Genomic DNA, 21,153 nt, shown 5'->3' on the forward strand with positions numbered 1-21,153 from the left:
CACTTGCCTTGCTTCTTTGAGTGTAACACACTCACATTCTCACACGTTTTGCTATCCACAACTTCAAAACGCTGAAGTTCCATACCCCACTGCATATTCTATAAGTCTATGCAAAATTCTTTCAAAGGTTATGTTTACGTTCATGTTCGGTTTGTGAATTGTGAAATTTCTGATCAGTGATAAGATAAGGGACTGACCAAACCTGGAAAGAGAAAGAGTAATGAGAGACGGCATGTTACGATTCTCTCGTATTCAAGGAGTATTTGAATTATATTAGAAAAACTAAGAATTCAAACTGAGGAAATATAATGGAAAATGAAAGACTTTTAAGGGTGGTCTACTCGATCAGCCGTGGTCAACATTGTAATCTTTTTTAGCGTTGTCTTTAACGTTTTCACACCTTATTTCATATTCAGCTTCCGAAGTAGTCACTAAGCAAACTGGAGAAGTTTTATTTTAAGAGAACCATCCAAAAACCTTCACGGTACCAGAAACATGCAGGTATATATTTCCATAACGTACTTTTCACGACATATTGACGGTCAAAGTGGGAAACTGTGTATCTCCATTGCGGTGTTTCAAAATGTGTTGCTCCTGCTTTACATTTTGAAGAGAACCATGCCATTTTTATTTCTTGAAATTTACACAAAATATTTTGTCAACAGAGAAGAAAAATCAAGAAAATACGCCAAGACTGAATGTCATAAATGAGAGTTGGAAATATCCGTTCGGCATCAGTTGCTCTTTGAGTAGGAACAACAAACTACGCGGAAAAAAATTGAACAACGAAATTGATGATGGAATTTGGAATATATTGATCGAAAGAGAAAAGTTACAGAATTACAATAGTCACTTAGAAATGTGCCAAAAGGGCGAAAATGGGCACTACGTACTAGTACGGGTCGGAGATGGAATAAGACCTCGATTTTAGGGCAGCGCAAGCTTTTATAGACTTGCTGACGTCACAGGTGGTGAGACAACAAGTCTACACGCTATTGGCTGGCTATAATCAGTGGAGCTATCAGTTGCAAGTTCAGTAATTAAAGTAATGGGTGATTTTAGGTGATGGCTGGGAGATAGACGTGAAAAAGACAGAAATGAACAAAATCCAGCCATCCCTAATGAGAATACTGAAATGTAATGAAAAATTGAAAATATGAAAAGGAAAATATGAGAAGGTGTTGACACTGAATTTCTGAAGAAAAATCAGAGTATGACAGGAAGCCTGCCGTAGTAGCAGTGGCTGTTGAGATTAGTTATAAAAAACTCGTTTAGAAGAAAACTTAAAATTTACTTCAAAACCGCTTGAAAATTACGTAACAAAAACCCTTGAAATATTCGTATCAGAAAACCCTTTTTGGGGCTTCTTTTTACTTAAAAAAGAAAAATTTTAAGTAAACTTTTTATCGTAAATTTTAAGTAATATTTACGTATTTTTTTTATAAACTGCCTGCTGGCTAAAACGAGGAAAAGAAAGTGGTGAACAGAAAAGTATAAAAAGAAAAGTTGCAGCCCATAAAAATTAAGGATATGGTTTGTTGTTTTCACGTAAATTTTACGTCTTCTTTTAACTAAAATAACACTATTTTTTTATTTAAAAGAATTCCTCAAAAGGGTTTTCTTAAACAAGTATCTTATGAGTTTTTTTACTTAAAATTTACAAGTTTTTTACATTTTCTTGACAACTTTTTGTAGAATTTTTTTAAGAGCTATTGCTAGGGTGCAACATCGCAAATGGAGGTTCATGATTGAGTACGCACTTTGGCCATGAATATAGATCTCAAATCAGTTTTTTTTTGCTGCCTTCTTGGTTTTCAATCCAAGTCAGTAGGGATGGATGAGTGCAAAATTATTGGTGCGATATTAATGCGATATCATTGGTCCATCACAGAAATACCGTACTCCCAAGTAGCATTTTTCAACGGAATAATCGCGATTTGTTGCGATTTTGTCGGCGATAAAATCGCTAAAATCATCAACATCTGAGCGATTATCCTTGATCTTATTGCAGTAAAATCGCGATTTTATCGCCCGGCAATTTATCGCGATATTATTGCAACAAAAATCGCGATATATGGCAATTTAATCTCAATTTTGTTAACAAAAATTGATTGCAATTTTATTGAACAAAAAATTGCGATGCATAGCGATTCAATCGCCTTAAATCGCAATTTTTTAATCGATAATATTGCGATAAATTTTCACTGATGGAATCGCGATAATCAACCAATAAAATCGCTATTTATTGCGATCACTGCTACTTGGGCTTTTCCGCTATTTGTAAGTCAAGGAAATCTTTTTCCTTAGTCAAACAATAATCCTAAATACCTTGAAGATTTACCATTAAAAAGAATAGAGTAATGACAGGAATTTTTAATGTGAACTGGAGGTCTTTTAACTTTTTGCTCTTAAAACAACATGGTCTGAGTTCAACATAGACCCATTTTCAAAAAGTTATGTTTAAATGCCACTCCAAAAATCATTTGAAAATATGGACTTGGAGATTTATTCTTGTATGGTTTACACATTTTCCTGCGTTCTCGTTTAAAATTTGACACCAGAGTAGGTACATATTTTCTAAAGGTCAAATTCCAGAGATTATTTGTGATTTCAAGGAACTGAATTGTTTGAATTTTCAAAGGGTTAAAATCCTTGGCTGTATCTCATAAGAATGAGGATGTTTTCAGGAGCCGGTGCTTTTTTTCATGTTATCAGAAGTTGATAGCATGTAAATAGCAAAGATGTATTAAAACCTGTTTAATCCTTCTCTTTTTGCAGGAAAACATCAGATTGCGTCAGAGGTCCAATCGGTATGAAGTGGAGGAATCTCGAGAGGATAGAGAGTACTCCAGTGACTCTGTGCCTCCTAAATGTTTAACTAGAGTGAACCAATTTCCAACACTTGGAGGACTTGCTGTCATTTGCTCTCTAGCGTACCTTGCATTTTATCTTGGAACATATCTTAACTATCGGTATCCAAAACCGTTAAATGTTGAAGATGTTGCAAAGCAGTCCAACCAGTAATTACTCATTTTTGTTCAATTTTAGTGACTCATATTGCATTTTATCAATTAGCTGATTTAGATTAGATTACTGTCTTTTTCTAGTTATCAAAGTATTTACTTTAAGAACACTTGTTTTTCCTCTATAATGAAGCTCATTAAGAGAAAAACTCCTAAACTCAAGTGCGTTCAAGGAGTGTGTTGTCAGTAAATTTTAGACATAACTTCCAGTTATACATGATTAAATATCATTGATCAGCAGTCCACTTTACAGTCTTTTAAAAGAGGCACTGTTAACAGGGCTGAATTTACCTATTTGCCACCTATAGTTGGCACACTCACGCAATTGAGTAAAACGAACTTTCGTTTGAAAGTTCGTTTCGAAAGTCTGAGTGTAAATAGTTTTATTTACACTCAAACTATGTGTTTAAAGGGAGGCCACGAGTTTTCCACAGGATATCATGGCTCCCTGTAGGGGTTTTCAAGGATCTTCACAGTTACTCTTGGTGTTCGAGGTTTTTAACAAAGTAACAAGGTTACTTTACCTTATACCTTGTCTGAAGGCTTGTCATAAAATCTAATCTCAAAAAGAGCTAAAATTTTCAGATGTTATCATCTACCAAACTAAGCATGATTGATGATGAGAATTTTTTAATTTTTCTCTCAGATTTATTGCTGAAAGAGCTTACGCTGATCTATTCAAGTTGGTGAAACTGGGGCCTAGAGTTGCCGGAAGTCAAATCAACAATGTTGTGACTACCAGGATACTAACAAATGAATTGGAAGCAATTAAAGCGCAAGCAAACTCGTTTAACAACATGACCATTGATGTGAGCCACTCATCAGAGAAGGGTACATTCAATTTGGGAGTAATGGTATGGTCACAAAATTTAACGATTTAGTCAATATTGCCGTAAAATTTGGCCCGCATGATGACCGGAAGAAGCTACTTGTCAACTGTCATTTTGACTCTGTTTACATGAGCCCTGGTGCCAGTGATGATGGTCTGAATTGTGCTGTCATGCTTGAAGTGTTACGAGTGTTATCCAAAAGAACTGTATCTATGAAGCGAGACATTATTTTTCTTTTCAATGGTGCTGAAGAAACAAGTATGCAGGTGAGTCCTTACATTTGAAGAACCTTTTTTCCTCAATGTCTCTCACTATTACCTCCAATTTGACATAAAAATTGGTGTATTTTAAGTAATTGAATTTAAGAATAGGTATTATCTGGATTTGTCTCTCTAGCACCATTCAAAATTACAAATTAACTTGAACCTCCCTCATACCATAAAAAAAAAAACTAATCCGGCTCTAAAAATTTTAAATGGTTGTATCAAATAATGTGATACACATTTCATTAAAGACCACACCTATTTCTTTTTGCCTCTATTAGTATGTCATTGTGAAGAGCTTTCTATTTCGATCATTCTATCTTAAGTCAGCTTTGTAAAATACTTTATTCCCTAGAACTGAGCTTTGAAGTCACAAATGACAGGGTGTGTATGATACCCATACCAGAAATAATACCAGAAAATACCATGCTCTTGTCAGAAATTCTTAATTAATTTGAGAATAGCATCTTAAATAAAATTAGTACTTATAGAGCTTATTGTAGCAATTTTGCATTTGTAGCACCGTAAAACTACGCAATCTTATCTGGCATGGACTCCATTACTGTCAGTTATGCAAAGTAATTTTGATTTAACTCCATCATGAACATTACTCTTTTATAATTAAAGTTTTTTTCCTATCATCTCACTTTTTATCAGATCCACCCTCGTTATCAGATGTAATCAAATCTTTCTGTAAGTTACAAGATTTGATGCTTCATTAGCAGACTAGGTATATTTGTTCGTTGCTCAATCTTATTCCAGAGGATGATTTTACAGCTATTCTTGGTCTTAAATTTCAGGGCTCTTATGCTTTTATGAAAACTCACTCTTGGGCTGAAGATATTTTTGCCTTTCTCAACTATGATTCCTGTGGAGCAGGTGGAAAAGAGATACTTTTTCAAGCAAGTACAGAGCATCCGTGGATGGTAGAGGTAAAAAAGTGACTCAATTGAAAATTTTGCAAATAAAATGGTAAAACCTATTACATGAAATTTGTGCAAGTTTAAGTGAACGTCGATCCACAGTGATCCACACAAGGTCATTTTCGTCCGTAGCATGCAATGCCAAGTAACAGCATGCAGGATGATGAAATTCCCTTGCTTTTACTTGTTGTTACACACTGTGGACCAAGGCAATCTTGCGCAAATCATTATGGATTTATGTTTACCTTAAGTCTTACAAGGGTCTATTTCAGTGAGGAAAACAGTTTTTTATAGAAGGGATTAAAGGTTTGAAAAAGGCTGAAATCAAACAATTCGTAATCATTGATACTGTGTGACAGAGGTTTATCAAAGTTAAATTGTACATATCGACGGTGAAACTACCAAACCACGTATCTCGGTTTGCGACGTCGCAGACTTCCTGTCATACTTTATTTTTTAAATGAAAAACTACTTAACGTCTAGTCTTGAAAATTTCTGTGATTTTTCCTCTTTGAGCGGAGAAAATTCTGTGAAAATTTCAAGGAATGATATTGATTTGGTCGACTTCAAAAAAATAAAATGCGAGCGTAGATTTTTAAACACCGCAAACGAGATACGTGGTTTGGTAGTTTCACCGTCGATATAATATTTCATTAACAATGTTTTTTTTTTTTTTTTTTTTTTTTACTACTTATAGGTTCAATTACAATGCTGATAAATCATGTATTATCAAAAGCCATTCATCCTCTAATTGGCTCTTTATTCTTTCATTCTCCATTCCTCATTCTGCCTCCAATTTTCAAAGTGTAATTGACTTTCATTGCTACTAATTTTTGCAGATCTACTCAAAATTTGCAAAACATCCATTTGCATCTGTCGTTGGTGAAGAATTATTTAACTATGGTGTGATTCCATCTTACACAGACTATCAGAACTTTCGAGATCTTGGTAAACTGCCTGGTAGGTCAACATAAAACATTCTTTTAATACCAGTCACCTCATTCTAACTGTACATTTTTGATAAGTATATCTTTTTTAGTGAAAACTAGAAACACAAGAGCTTTCCCAGCTTTTAGGCTTTCTGTGAAGCTGTACTTATCTCTTTTCATTTCAAGGTTTATTTAACTTGGCACCTTCACTCTCTATTATTTTTTCGTAGATTTTCTCTGTTGTCTAAAGTCCTTTTTGCACTAGTGTAATGGCTAGAGGTTGGTAGGTTAGTCAAAGTAAGCTGGTTGGTTGGCTAACAAAGTGGTCTATTCCATGGTTTGCTTTACACGCAAGATACGAGGTGCTCTCCTGCAGCACTGCCTATACTTATAGCTCTAACGCCACGGGGACTAAGTGCTCGTATGGGTTGTTGATTCGTCGATACTGATATCACCAAAACTAGGAGCTCTCATAACTTGTTGCCAATTTGTAGAAACTGACATCACACGGCGTTCCTATAAGTCTCCTGGGATAGACTGCCACAAATGATAACCAATTGATGAAATAATTGAAAAAAATTGAAAAATTATTTATATTGTGTTATATCAGAAATGAAATTTTAATTTCAGGTCTCGATTTTGCTCATTTTACAAATGGATATGTATATCACACAAAATATGATGACATCAATCTGATAGATAGAGGTGTCTATCAAAATACTGGCGACAACATGTTAGCCTTGGTAAAAGCCTTCACGGACGTTACTGATGAATCATTTGTTGCTGAGAAATTTGATGGCAAGAAATTAGTGTACTATGATTTTTGCGGTTTAGTTGTGTTTTACTATTCACAAACAACCAACACCATCCTGAATCTGGCTATTATCTTGTTGATATTTTATAATGTATTGCAGAATACGTTTGTAATTACAGAAGGTAATTTTAGTAATTTTATACTTCCTATGCCTTCTTATTTCTTAGAATGAGAATATACAAGAACAGAGGGTCAAAGAAGTTGAGAGATAAATCAAGTTTCAAAATGAGAATATGAGGGTCAAAGAACATTGGAAAATTCAGGATTGTTGCATTGGGTAGTGTGATCTTGTCTCTTGAATGTGCTTTAAAGAGAGAGTAAAAAAAAATATCTTACCTTACATTAACAATAGTCAGCTTTTATGCCTAGAATTTGATGTCTATACAAAAAATCTAGTACATTCCATAAAAAAAAATTTATGTACTTTCAAGTTGGTTAGAGAATTCTGCAAGACATGCAATTAAAAGAAAAAAAAGCCTGTCAATCTAAGAGCATTGAAGCAGTAACAGCACCAGTTTACACGGAACAAGTTTTTTAAAAGAAGGGTACTTCATTTGTTCCACGTAACCCCACTCACAGTGTTTGACTTGGTTCCTATTTTAATAAATGCTTTGTTATAAGCAGTATAAGTTTGTTTCACCGATCTGAAAATTATTACTAAATTGCTAAGCTGGATTTCCTCATATCTTCATTGAAAGCAGCAAACAAATTTTTTCGACACATTTTTAGTTTCAAATTATGTAAATTGTTTTAGCAAGGATAATTTTTTTTTTTTATCTTCAAACTATTGTATTGAACTTTTTGTGGCAGGCCTGAAACGAGTGGAAATGATGAAACAGCTAGCGCTGGGTTTTGCTATGCCTCTCATTGGAATCATCATGGCTCTCACAAGTGTGACGATCATCGCTTTTGAAATGAAATACTTGTCAAGAACTATGAGTTGGTTCACGCATGGTTTCTTATTGTTGCCTTTGTATGGACTTCCAGTTGTCATTTGTCTTGTCCTCCCTATGTTGTCACTGACTTCCTATAAATATGTGAGTTTTATTTTTTCTATAATTTTTATGTTGGTCTCTGACTTTTTTTGCATTGAGGAAATTTTTTTAAATGAAAAACATACCTGGTGTGCCTCTTATTTTCTGTGTTATGTTCTACCTAAAGTAAAATTATAGTCCGATTTTCTTTCCCTGTAAGTTTCATACAAAACAGGATATTTTTATAAAAATGCAAGTCTTTCCCATTGGATTTCCTATTTTTTCCCACTTATTTGAGCTTATATTGAGCCTATGTTAAGCTCATTTGTCTCAGATGTAAGATATAAAACCAACAGCCACTGTGGCAGGTTTTTTAAATATAGATTCTATATTGCAGTCCAAAGCATCACTTATTTTTCACTTTTTTCAGAGTAGCTTATGCTGGGGTAAACAAGTTCAAATGTACATGAATGGCATTCTTCTCATCATTAATCTCCTATTCTTGCTGGGAACTATGGCTGGTCTGAGGATGACATTTTTATTTTTCGTGTCTCTGATCACACCCAGCATTGCCAGCTCAGCCTTAGGATTTTTTAATCGTCAACGCTCAGGTATTCGTCCCATAAACTTTTATCCTCTCTCATGAACATTTGAATCAGGATGAGTTTGAAAACACACCAATTCAGGTTTTTTTAGATTTTCACTTTTTTACGTTTCAGTAAAACTTATGGATAGAAGCATCTGCACGCAAAAGGAAATTTCGAAATTGCAAACAGAAGTGCTCGAAACAGCCTTGGGAAAAGGGAAAAATCGAAGTATTTCATTGGAAATACCTATTTTTGGTCATTTCACGGGAAACGGGTGACCATCCGATTTTGATGTTTTCTTTTTTCGGTTCAGTATACATTGTACCAACAAGTTATATAAATATTCAAGCGTTATTCAGGTCAAAAAATAACAAATTTTCAGGACAGACTATAAAAAATCAGTATCTGAAAGTCGGTGAGAACGAAAACACACCAACTCGGAAATTTTTAAACGTGTAATTCTCTGTCATCAAACATGGTGTATCAATTTCAACTTGGTGCTTTACAAAGTCTCTAAGTATTTGTCCTTTGGTACCAAAAAGGTTTTTCTTAAACCAACTTCTTCGCCCGCTGCACAGTTTTAGGTGTTTCCTGAAAATTTTTTTTTTTGAGTTGGTGTGTTTTCGAACTCACTGATTCATTTGTCATAACTAATACTCTTACAAAAACAAGATGTGTTTCAATACAGTTAATTAAACCTCTATTTCTAAATATTTCATGATACTGTTTGTTGGTCAGATTGCCCCTGTTTCCCTCATCCAATTGGGTGCTTTTCCCTTTGTTTTTTAATAAATTTTCTTCATACCTTTATATTTACTCAGACAAAAGTCCATTCCATATCATTTTGGATAAAATAAAGATAATAAGATGATGGTATCATTAATCTGGAGGAATAATTATGGTCATTCAAAGCCTAGAAACACCCATGAATTCTATGAAGTGTAATTTTCAATGTATTTTAAAATGTAAGAGGAAAATTTGAGATTAAATGAGAACGCCGTAAGAATTTTGAAATGAAGTCAGCTGTCCAATGCTTATTACTTAAAAGTTAACCCAGTCATTACAAAGAATGTGCTCAAATTCTCTTACGCGCTTTTCAGTATGAAAGATACTGATACGAATCTGTTGAAATGAAAATTACGTATTACTGAACTGAATTCTGTTTCTTCAATGCCTTTTTTGCCTCAAAAATTTTCCTGCTGGAGTTGAGGACTGTTTCTCCTTGACCTGTTATAGATATTGATTTTTGCAAAATGCTGTTCATCGGTAACCACAATTTTCTAAAGAGCGTAAAGTGTTCAAAGAAGATAAGCGTGAACTTTTTCTAATTGACTTTAATAAAGATATCACATTACCCTAGTTTTCAGGTGTTGTAAGCTTTTGCCATTAATAATTAATGGACTGAAAATGTGTACTTATTATCCTTTGAATTCAATATCAAAGGTGACTCTTTTTTCCACTTCATTTAATTTTTTACATGAAACTGCAGTAGTCACTCAGAGTGGAGTAGTAGGGAGTAAACTTCATCAATAACATTAATTTTTCATCTTAATTGCAACGCAGTGTCCTTAATTCTTGCCTCCTCTCTCCTTTTCAGTTTCTACGTGGCTCCTTGTGTATATGCTAAGTTTTATTCCTCATATTGTGAATACCATTAATATGAGTGCACGCATTCTGAATCTTTTCATACCACTGATGGGTCGATTTGGACCTTCCCAGAATCCGGATTTGTTTGTTGGAATGTTATTCTCTCTTGTATTTATTTACATTATTATTTTCTTGGTAAGTGATTTTAGATTTTGTTTCTTCATCATTTTTAACTTGCGAATGTTTGCTTTGACTTGCTTAACATAACAGGAAGCAGCCTGTCGGGTTCATTTTCTAAGCATCCTAAAAATTTTTTTGCCCAGAAACTATTTAATTGTCAAATTTTAGCTTCCCCTAGAAGGTCTTCAAATTATTGAAACCAATTATCAAAATAGTCAAAGCATTGATAAGGTGATACGTTCTGGTGGAGCTCATTTGTGTTCAAATAGACATCGTATCATATTTAATGAGTCATATCATCAACAGCTGAATAAAACACCCATTTGGAAAATCAAAGAATTCGGCGCTGGCTAAATTTGGTCATTATTTGATATGATGTCCCCTCCGTCCTCCTGAGTTTGATGAGGTTTTAAAGTCGAACTTTCTCTGTGCCACCCTTGAGAACTGCAGGGCTAGCAAGTGAATTTGTCTGCATTTTCACACGCATCATTTATTTGAAATGTTGAAATATCTGATATGTGATCAAGGAGAGCTTTTGTTCCCTTGCTAATTGAGAAGATGAGACATATGAAAAGAATCCAATTCCTCTGAATGATAACATTGTGAGGCACAGTGTCTGTACCCAAGTAGTAGTGATCGCGATAAATAGCGATTTTATCGGTTGATTATCGCGTTATATCGGTGGCAATTTATCGCAATATTATCGAATAAAAAATCGCGATTTATGGCGATTCAATCGCTAGGTATCGCAATTTTTTGTTCAATAAAATCGTGATCAATTTTCGTCGATAAAACCGAGATTAAATCGCCATATATCGCGATTTTTGTTGCGATAATATCGCAATAAATTTCCAGGTGATAAAATCGCGATTTTATTGCAACAAGATTGAGGATAATCGCTCAGATGTTTATGATCTTAGCAATTTTATCGTCGACAAAATCGCAACAAATTGCGATTTTTCCGTTGAAAAATGCTACTTGGGTAGTTGCATAGCAGCAGTCCCTTTTGTCCGTAAGAGGGCAGATGTAAGGGCACTGAAAACCTGAAGACTCTTGTCATGCCTCCAGTAAGGAGGAAAATCCTCTACTTACAATTTCCCTTGATCACAACTTTTGACGGTTAACGCTCATATTCAATAGCTATTGTTGGTGATAGTTGTGATACCATTAACATTCAATTACCGCTTATTTATAACAATAGGTGCAGAATCCTCCCTGACCAAAGATACCAGCACCAATCTTGTTTTTTAAACATGCTGGAACTCCAAACTCAACTACATGCTCTCACAAACTGCTCTTAGCAGGATGAAGGTTGACTTGTTAAATCTTTAAACTGCACCAAAATTCATCAATATATCTCAACATTTGTTGCATAGGTGTGTATAGTTTTGCAGTGCTGTGACCTTTTATCAGCAAAATTTTTCTTCAACCTGTTAGCAAATCATGCTTGGACATTTAGCAATAAATTGTGTTTATTGCTAAACATCATCATTATTAAACATCATAAATTGTGTTTTTCAAAGTCCAATAAACCGTTACAAAGCTAATGATGTCTACTTCAAGGATTTTCTCAAAGTTCGTCAAAATGTCTTTTTGATTAAAGTTTTGAGCTTACCAATCAGTTATCTCTCGTATCAAACGCTAGTCCAACCATGTACTTATCACATACAGAAGAGTGATACAACTTTCCATTCTTTAAAAATAAGATTAGTGTTTGTTTCAAACTGTAAAAAATTTTGAGAAATTCCAAGGAATCTGTGAAAAAGACCATCGTAAGGTTTTTGTTCAATCTCCTTAATTTTAATCAATAGCTATCAATCACAGTTATTTGTAAGATTTGTTAACTGCTCTGAAAAATAGTTTTTTATGTTTCAGATTCCAGCATTTCTAATGATTGCAAAGCCTTTTACCTTATTAGGCGCCTTGTTGGTTATCCACATAGTATCTTTGACTGCCATCATTTTCACACCGATTGGCTTTCCGTATTGCAATGATCCTCTTGCTCCAACTCCTCAGCGTTTTTCTGTGATAGTGAGTTTCTTTTGTTTGTTTACCTTTAAGAACATGCAAAGGGTGTAGCACAGGTTTTCAGGTCTCAAAGATGGAAATGGACCTCAATTCCAGGCTAGCAGAGACTTTTATAGCCTCTGTGACATCGTCGATCACGCTTTGAGTTGTAGAGTTCCTGTCGTTCGGCTTGGCTGTCTCCAATCTTGTCGATCAAGTAATCAAGGGTTTAGATAAGAGATAAAAGTAGTGAATCAACTAATAGAGGCGTTTTTGAATTGAAACTGAAGAGAAACGTGAATTTGAAACTATGTTGAAACTGAATGAATAAAATTGAAAAAAATTGGGATATGAAAAACTATGATGTACTGGTAATAATTATCAACTGTCATTTGTCAAGTCTTGCACAGTTGTGGCAAGGTGGTGTGATGCATGTATCGCAAGTAGAAAATTGTGGTAATGCATGGGGGGCCTCATTTTTTTTCTCTTTAGGTCAATCTTGGGTAAAAACATTTTTCTCCTGTCAGCTCAAACATGCCTAGGAAACTTTTTTCTTTCACATAACTGGGGGAGAAAAAATCTAAGTGGCATGAGTTTGGCCCTCGAAACTAGTGATTAATATTTTTCAACTGTACATGAATTACTTCTTTTTCTACTTACTCTATGTTTTTTGTTCTTATCTGTAGCATACCGATCGAGTATTTTATGAATTAAATAGTCTGAATGAATCTCAAAGAGGGGATTCTGGTTTTTGGATAGTGAATTTTGATCACAACCGTGTGTGGACTCTTGAAGATCATGTTTTGGAGGTCAGGAATGGCAGTATGAAAAGAGTTTGTGGTGGTGATGCAGAATTTCTGTGTGGTCTCCCATTTTTGACAGTCGGCTCTGTCCATTTGAGGTACTTTAAACAACAAAATAATACTTTCAAACACTTACATAATAATTAAATAAGCAAATTTTTTTCATTTACTTATTTTTTTCGTGTTGTTTCCCTCCCCCCCCTTTTTTTTGAACAATCAAATTTCACAAGAGTCTGTTAGAGCATTAGCTCTCCTACATTTATAACATTAATGAATAAAAAGTAAGTCATTACATTTCTATACCCTGTTTTTAGTCACCACAGCTGGATGATGACTGTTACTTTGATCATTAAAGCACTTCTTAAAATTCACTGTGCAAATATTAATATCTTCTTAAGCTCTCAGTGTATGTTTCAGGGTCCTTAAGAGGGGGGGGGGGGATCTGACAAATTTTCTCTCAATCTTCACAGTCCTTCCTTAATTTTTAACCACTTACCTAGGAAGAGCAGCAAGTTGAAAAATTCATGGTACAAAGATTAAATTTTGTAATGTACCAAAGTGAAATCATTCATCAAGGTTTACCAATCTTTCCTTTCTTTACATACCATTAGAATGCTTTTGTTTGTTTCTAACTCTGTCCAATTTAACAAGTTCCATATCAGACTCAATCTGACATGTAGAATGTTGGAGACACAGCATGCTTCATTTCGAGAAAAAGTAATTTCAGTATTATTCAGTCAAACATAATGTAAATTTTTTGTTTTGTGTGCGAGTGAGAGAGGGAGAGTGTGTGTGTCAGCAATTGTATATGGCTAACAAAATAGGCTGCAAAAGAAGGAAAAATCTTCGCAATCCTAGGAATGTTGTAGTATGATACATGAAAAATAAGTAATTGTTTAAAAAACATAATAAAATATCCTACAAACTGACTGTCACTAGTAGCTATTACCTGTAGCGAAAGATATTAAAGAACCAAAATCTCAAGATTAGTTGAATTTCTCAATATCTTCACTGTCCACAACCTACAGTGACCTGCCAAAGAGTGGATGCACAGTTGCCAGACTTAGATGTGTGCGATGAGTGTGCGGTTGAACCAGCATTTGAATATTTGATAAATTGCATCAATCATGTCAAAAATTTAGGAAAATCTAAATTTTTTTGCAATATAATTAACCCCCCCCCCCCCCATGAATTTAGAGAGTAATTTGGATCATCCAAAACAAATATTGGATATATATTGGATAACAAAAACTTAACACGAGAAAAATGAAAATTGAAGACAGCTTTGAAAATAAAAAAGAACATTTGATAGATAAGTGTGAGATAAAAAGTGATGTCAATGGTTCATTAGGCATCAGTGCCTTAATATGAGACATGAGTTTATGGTGTTGGTGTGTGCGTATAGCTGTCATTTGAAGGGCTGAGAATGATTGCCATTTAACGAGAAGTGTAGTGTGCGAGGGAGAGATAGGAAAGGCATTTGTTTACCAATCATCAATCCAAAAATGAAGACCAGAAGAAGTATTTTTGCTCATGTAAGTGTGTGCGTTTGGCTTTTGAGGAACTAATACAATATCTCCTCATCAAGAGATCATTAAAAGATATTGCAACTCTCTATTTGAATTACGCATGATGGCCTTTCTTTCGATGGCAACACATTTTTAAGTCAAGAAGAAAAAGTGCAAAGAGCACAAAAGTTACAGAACCTGTGGTTTAACAAGCATGATGGATGGTCTCCAAAAATTTTTACTATGCATTCAAGCAGTTGCCTCCAACTTCTAATTTCACTCAAAATCTTCAAAATCCGAAGAATTATCACTGTAATTTAGACGTGGCCGCTTTTTTTGTTTATTATAGGGGAACAAGTAATTGGATATCAGCAGATCCGCCTAAGCTTCTAGGTGAAGGCACTGAATTAACTTCTGCTACTAAAACTCAAATCAATAAGGACACTGTACGCTTTACTTTTGAAGTCTTTGGTGAGTATAAAGAAGAATAGATGTCCTTCACATGTTGTTTAGCTTCCAGAGTTTAGCTTAGAATTTTATTATGTACAGCATTCTCTTTCTAGATGGACCTTCTTTTTATGAGGTTCCTCTTCTCATGAATTTTAACTGCCCATTCGATTTTGAACATTTTGTAACCCTCTAAAAGAAAAGGGATCTACGCCTACCAATTACATTCAATTTTGAGTCATTGATACCAAAGCATAGAGGAGAGTTCTTTGAACATTTAAAAAAAGGACCCAAAATGTCAACTCAAATCTGAGTTGAAGTAGTTGCAAGTTTGCTGTTCAAAGAATGTAGTCTTGTAATATGCGTTAATATCTTTAGATACTAATCTGCTATGTTCCGGGTCAAATATTGTAGAATTATAGTGTACACCTACCATGATCTCTCTTGTTTGTACTTTTTCACAGGTTGGAGCAAAGTTTTTTTTTCTATTCCTAAGTTTCTAAACTAAATTTTCCAATGCTACCATCAATTACCTACTCAATACCTCTTATACTCCTGATATACGTCAATTCTCAGATACCTGAAATAAATGTGATCATTGGTGCTGTGGAACAATAGGCGAGAATCCCATAAGTATTGTTTCATAGTTAAGGTAAAGGAGCGCTCAAAGACTTTCCACCTCCATGCAAAAGATATACAGGGTGTACCAAAAGTCCGTCCCACCCCTGCTAACTTTTGAACGAATTGAGCTAGGGTAATGAAACTTTGGGAATGTTCCTATCTCAAAGGGGACCATCTTTTGGAGGGGTCAAAATTTTGGTCCCCCCTCAGGGGGGCGCGGGGGGCCCCCAACTTTTTTTTTTCAAATGGCAACCCCTATCTTGTGATACCTCATTCAAAAGAGCATAAAAAACTAAGAATTTTGGCGCAAACCGCAGATCAATATCTTAATTTTTGACCGAGTTATGATAGGTCAAAGGTCAAATTTGACCCATTTTCAAAAAATCATAACTCCGGTTCAAATTATCGTAGAGAAAATAATAAAACGGGAAAATTTACCAAATTGTGTCCGCTTTTAAGTAAAAATTGCAGAAATCACTTCGCTGTAATTTTAAGGGGGGGCTCGGACCCCCAAATACGTCAATTCAAAGGTCATTCAATTTTCCCGCGAAAAAAAGCAATTTCCCCTAGATTTGCCTCCACATTATCTCAATAAGGTCAAAATTAGTCCAACATTACGTTGGCAAGTCCTCAAATTTCGGGAAAAGTTAAAAAAAACGAAATTTAAGGTGATTAAATTTGACCGTTTAAATTTCGTTTTTTTTTAACTTTTCCCGAAATTTGAGGACTTGCCAACGTAATGTTGGACTAATTTTGACCTTATTGAGATAATGTGGAGGCAAATCTAGGGGAAATTGCCTTTTTTCGCGGGAAAATTGAATGACCTTTGAATTGACGTATTTGGGGGTCCGAGCCCCCCCTTAAAATTACAGCGAAGTGATTTCTGCAATTTTTACTTAAAAGCGGATACAATTTGGTAAATTTTCCCGTTTCATTATTTTCTCTACGATAATTTGAACCGGAGTTATGATTTTTTGAAAATAGGTCAAATTTGACCTTTGACCTATCATAACTCGGTCAAAAATTAAGATATTGATCTGCGGTTTGCGCCAAAATTCTTAGTTTTTTATGCTCTTTCGAATGAGGTATCACAAGATAGGGGTTGCCATTTGAAAAAAAAAAAGTTGGGGGCCCCCCGCGCCCCCCTTGAGGGGGGACCAAAATTTTGACCCCCCCAAAAGATGGTCCCCTTTGAGATAGGAACATTCCCAAAGTTTCATTACCCTAGCTCAATTCGTTCAAAAGTTAGCAGGGGTGGGACGGACTTTTGGTACACCCTGTATGTATATGCAGACTTATAATTTTATTGCAACTCTCTCTTAAAGCTCTTGGCAACGAACTAGAAATATCAGCTGATTTATTTTTTTCAGCTCCTGACCGTGCAAGTTTGATTCTCTCTCCTTCCAAGGGTTACCAAGTATCTGCATGGAGTTTCAAAACCGGTGGTCCAAAGCAAGCATTTGTGATCGATGGTAGGAGCGTTTATTTTATTTACTACCAACATGGAGACAAGTGGCAGTTTTGGATCGATGTTCAGGTATGTGCAGGAGAGACTCCTTCAAGAAGGCTAATTTGATTTCCTCCAACTTCCATATAATATATGATGATGGTAATATCATTCAATGTAACCATACAAGAAAAGCGACCCTCATTCACAAAGGAAAGCTTCTCTCAGATATTGCTCTGAGTGAACACCACTAAGCTGGATACACAATACCTTGCAGGCAATGGGTCATTGAACCTCGTGTTTTTTACATGGTGATTTGTTGCGTATTTTTTGAGCCAAAATCCCGTACAAGCCCGCTTTTAATAAACCTAAAGACTCAAAGGAATTTCAAATGCACTGGAATGATGGCGTTATGATGAAATTTATGCACTACAGCGGTCGAATTGCTATCTCCTCTCAATTTCCACTGATGTTTGTTTGTTTAGAAAACATATTTCGATGTGAAAGTGTTGCTTGTTAACAACAGATAACGTGAATAAGATTTGATTCTTTGATTCTGAAGATTTAGTTACGATTTTCCTATTGTTTTCAAATACAAGGAGTAGTAAGACATTTGACAGAAGTTGTAGAAACCCTTGCTCGCCTCTGATTGGAGCCAGATGACATCATTCAGTTCAGCGCGAAAACGGGGCATTTAAAATTTGTGGAAAAGTTGCGCTTTTTGAACTGGATATTTCTCGGCTTTGAGTTACTTTTTTGTGTTTTCAATGTTCTACACGCCATTTACTTTCAGATAAAAATAATTTCGAGTCAAAGTTCGTTCATGGTTCCGTGACTCATTTTGAGCAATGCATAGCACAATCTCCATCTTGGAATGTTGAAACAATAAACTAAAAACAAGATACTTGTGAGGGGATAGGCTTTCAAATAAGCTCAAAAACAGCTCTTTTGGATCATTTTTGGAACCGTTGGAATCACGCACAGTCACGCTTGTTTAACACGCATTGCCAAAATCTATGAGAAAATAAATGCTTTAGGCTCTGATGTATGTGATTGTTTTCCTGCACTTTTTTTCCTTATCATTTTAAAACCTAGGATACAAATCATGTTGCAAGTTTGAAATTGTTTGTTAATTGAATTTTTTGTAATTTTTTTATTCAGAACATTGATGCAAATCACTCGGAGCCATCCCTAGATATTGCTGTGAACGGACACTACCAAGATGGATCTCATAACCTCGCTGACAATTTTAAGCAATTCTTGGCACAATTTCCATCTTGGGCTGAAGTTACAGCCTGGCCTGCAAGTTATAAAGCGTACAAATTTTCTTTTTAGAAGAGTATTCATTAAGACTGCAATTGGACTGAGATAGTTTATGATAAAAATCTGTGATCTTTTTTGAGGGTGTTATTACTCTCATGACATTGAGTCATGAAAAAACTAGTTGTTCCTTTTTTTATTTTGATTTTTTTTATCATTTAGTTTTTTTTTCAGATAACGATTGTATAAGTGTTGTTGATAAGCAGAATGGATCACTAGACAAGGTACGAATTTCAGCATTCTGATTCATGTTTCCTGACCAAAATTTCACGTAGAACACGATACGCACAACGAAAATTACCAAAATTAACTCCTTACGAAGATATTCAATGATTCTTGATGCGTGAATTGAAACCACCTGCTCATGAAAACTCAATGCTCTACGTAATTCACATCGCGCGCTAAACGTTATCATCAACGTCTTAGCGATATATAAATCTGGCAACCTTAGTCCTGACGCTTTGGCTCAGCTATAGCAAATTGCTTATAGTTTGAACAACACATGGTGGGAAATGAACATTGCTCGATTGAGAAGCTTGCTGAAACCGTTGTAGTGCACGATTTGACTCACGTAGAGCTTTGAGTTTCTTGTGAGCGGCCAGTTCAAATTCCTCGTAACTGATGTGAAATAAAAACGTTAATATCTTCGCTAAGAGTTGGTTTCAATAACTTTTGTTGCGCGAATCGTATTCTACGTGAAATTTTGGTTCAGAAACATGTATTAGAATGCTAAAATTCGTACCCTGTCTAGTGGTCCATTGTTAATTTTTTTTATAACACCTTTGGAAAGGGATGTGAACTCATACAAATCCTCAAATTTTGTGGAAACCTTTCGAATCCCAATTCGTAACTTCGCCAGTTTTTGAGCATCCAAATTTATTTTTTCCTCAATCATCATATCTTTAGAATTACGCATCTTACATATATTTCTTGCTAAGCTTACAAGATTCTCAAAATTTTGGGTCCAATATTATTTAGTTATGGTCCTCTTAAATTGTCGGAGGATGTTCAATGTCCTGTATTTCGCTGGTATTTTAACGTTGTTGTACCTTTCTTCTCAAATAAAGACTCCCAAGCCCACTTCCTTCTTGAAGGGTTACGTTTTTTAAGTGCTGGAATGTCCTCATAATTAAAACTCTTGATTTTTTTATTTGCTGTGATTCAAAACCCTCCGAGTCTGGTATCAAATCCCCCCCCCCCCCCCCCCCCCGTTTGCCGTTTTTGAGATATTGGATCTGTAATATATTTTTGGTGAAAATTAAATCACCTTCTCCGTTCATATGTAACATCGAGGTATTTGGAGGCTGTAAATCTATCTGTTTCCAGGTGGTCTAGTGTAATTGGGATTTAATTAATGAGTCTTTTTCTTGTGAGGATCATGACATTCGGTTTAGACTCAAAAGTTTTTCAAATATTTTCCTAGGAAATGAAAGTATTGATTTTGGTCAATGGGATGCTGCACAATTCTCAGGTTTCATTGGTTTTAAGATAAATTTCATTGCCTTTGGGATGTTCTCTATGGATAGAATGTGCTAGTCATTGAATTGCACAAATATTTGATGGCCACCTCTGGAAGTGCACGTAGGATTTTTGTTGATATTTTCCTTACTTTGACTTTTCTCTTTGACACTTTAGCAAGATTAGTGAATCTCATTATATGAGGAGGTAAAAGACACTTTAATATTAGGATTTGGTGGTTTCTCTGAAAAGGGAGGGGGGGGGGGAGGAGTTTGATACACTATCAGGGGTATATATGCGTTGCTCAAATTGAACTTGACTCAGGGGTCACTGAACCTTTCAGCAAGTTTTTGATACTCAGCAAAATGGTTACCTACTCCTCTATTTTTTTTCTGAGTTGAACAACTCTTGTTTTTTCTTTGAGAAAAGAGATTCGGCGACATCATTCTAAACATCCTGGAAATTAGTTGTTACACCCAGGAATTTTCAAAGCAGTATCCAACAGTGAGACTGAGAACCTATAGTAGGGTAGATGTTACTCGCCTTACCGGACCGCAAATAGCTGCCCACGCAGCCATGATGTACGCAAGATTGTCAACTTTAAATTTGCGTATGTTAGTTTACCCCACCCTCTCTACTTCCTGTATCATGTTTTATTGTCCAGTGATTTATCTTCCTTCATCAAAGGATATTTTTATTTGGATTGAAAGCTCTTTTCTTTATTCTGCTAGTTTTAAGTGAATGATTTTATACAATCATACATATGTCATCTACTTGTATTGTGGCACCACCAGGTACTTTAATTTATTAAGTTTTTCCAACTGGAATAATGTTTCTTTAGCTTTTAGACAGGGAAAAAGTGAAGGGAATTTAGTCTTTTGTGATTTTATAATGGGAAAATTTAAAGTGGAATGAAGGGTTTGAATGTACATAGTTGTTAATTTTGTCAATTGCTTTTTTTTATTTTTAAACTTTTTCTAAAACAATCTTTCTGTGACTCAGTGTGAAAACAGTTTTTAGAAAAAAGACATATACCCTTGTTGCTCATTTATATCCTAGTCTTTATTATTTAAAAGTTTATGGTTTTATAAACTTTGAAAATCCCCATCATGCGGTACAAGGTTGATCTGATAATTAATATTAACATGTTAGCAGAATTAACAAGGCGGAGGGTATAGAAATTTGCCAAATGAATAATATCTTACATGCTAAAGAATATACCCAATGAGATGATAGATGAGACGTCCACTCACACGAAAAATGTCGAGGGACAAAAGTGTTCAAGGTATCATGACCGAAAACAAAAAATGACCATATCAACGGTTTAAGTCAGCAATCACATGATTCGGTTTGCAACGTCGCAGACTTTCTGTCGTACTTTATTCTTTAAACGGAAAACTATTCAACGGCAACTCTTTAAAACTGTCGCGAT

At 35.1% G+C, this 21,153-nt stretch overlaps 1 protein-coding gene across 1 annotated transcript; it reads left to right on the forward strand.

Annotated features, from left to right (window-relative positions):
- The first annotated feature begins 37 nt into the window (after positions 1-37).
- On the forward strand, positions 38-20,772 carry LOC109036654 (endoplasmic reticulum metallopeptidase 1). Its single transcript, XM_019051002.2, is given in 15 exon segments — positions 38-501; positions 2,779-3,020; positions 3,670-3,847; positions 3,850-4,119; positions 4,917-5,048; positions 5,879-5,999; positions 6,599-6,904; positions 7,593-7,819; positions 8,187-8,367; positions 9,941-10,125; positions 11,986-12,141; positions 12,804-13,018; positions 14,778-14,899; positions 16,867-17,033; positions 18,105-20,772. Coding segments are annotated over 15 exon segments (2,682 nt in total). The 5' UTR covers positions 38-495; the 3' UTR covers positions 18,279-20,772.
- Positions 20,773-21,153: the final 381 nt, after the last annotated feature.

This window comes from Bemisia tabaci, chromosome 5 (assembly GCF_918797505.1).
Source record: "Bemisia tabaci chromosome 5, PGI_BMITA_v3".
Taxonomy (NCBI): Eukaryota; Metazoa; Arthropoda; class Insecta; order Hemiptera; family Aleyrodidae; genus Bemisia; species Bemisia tabaci.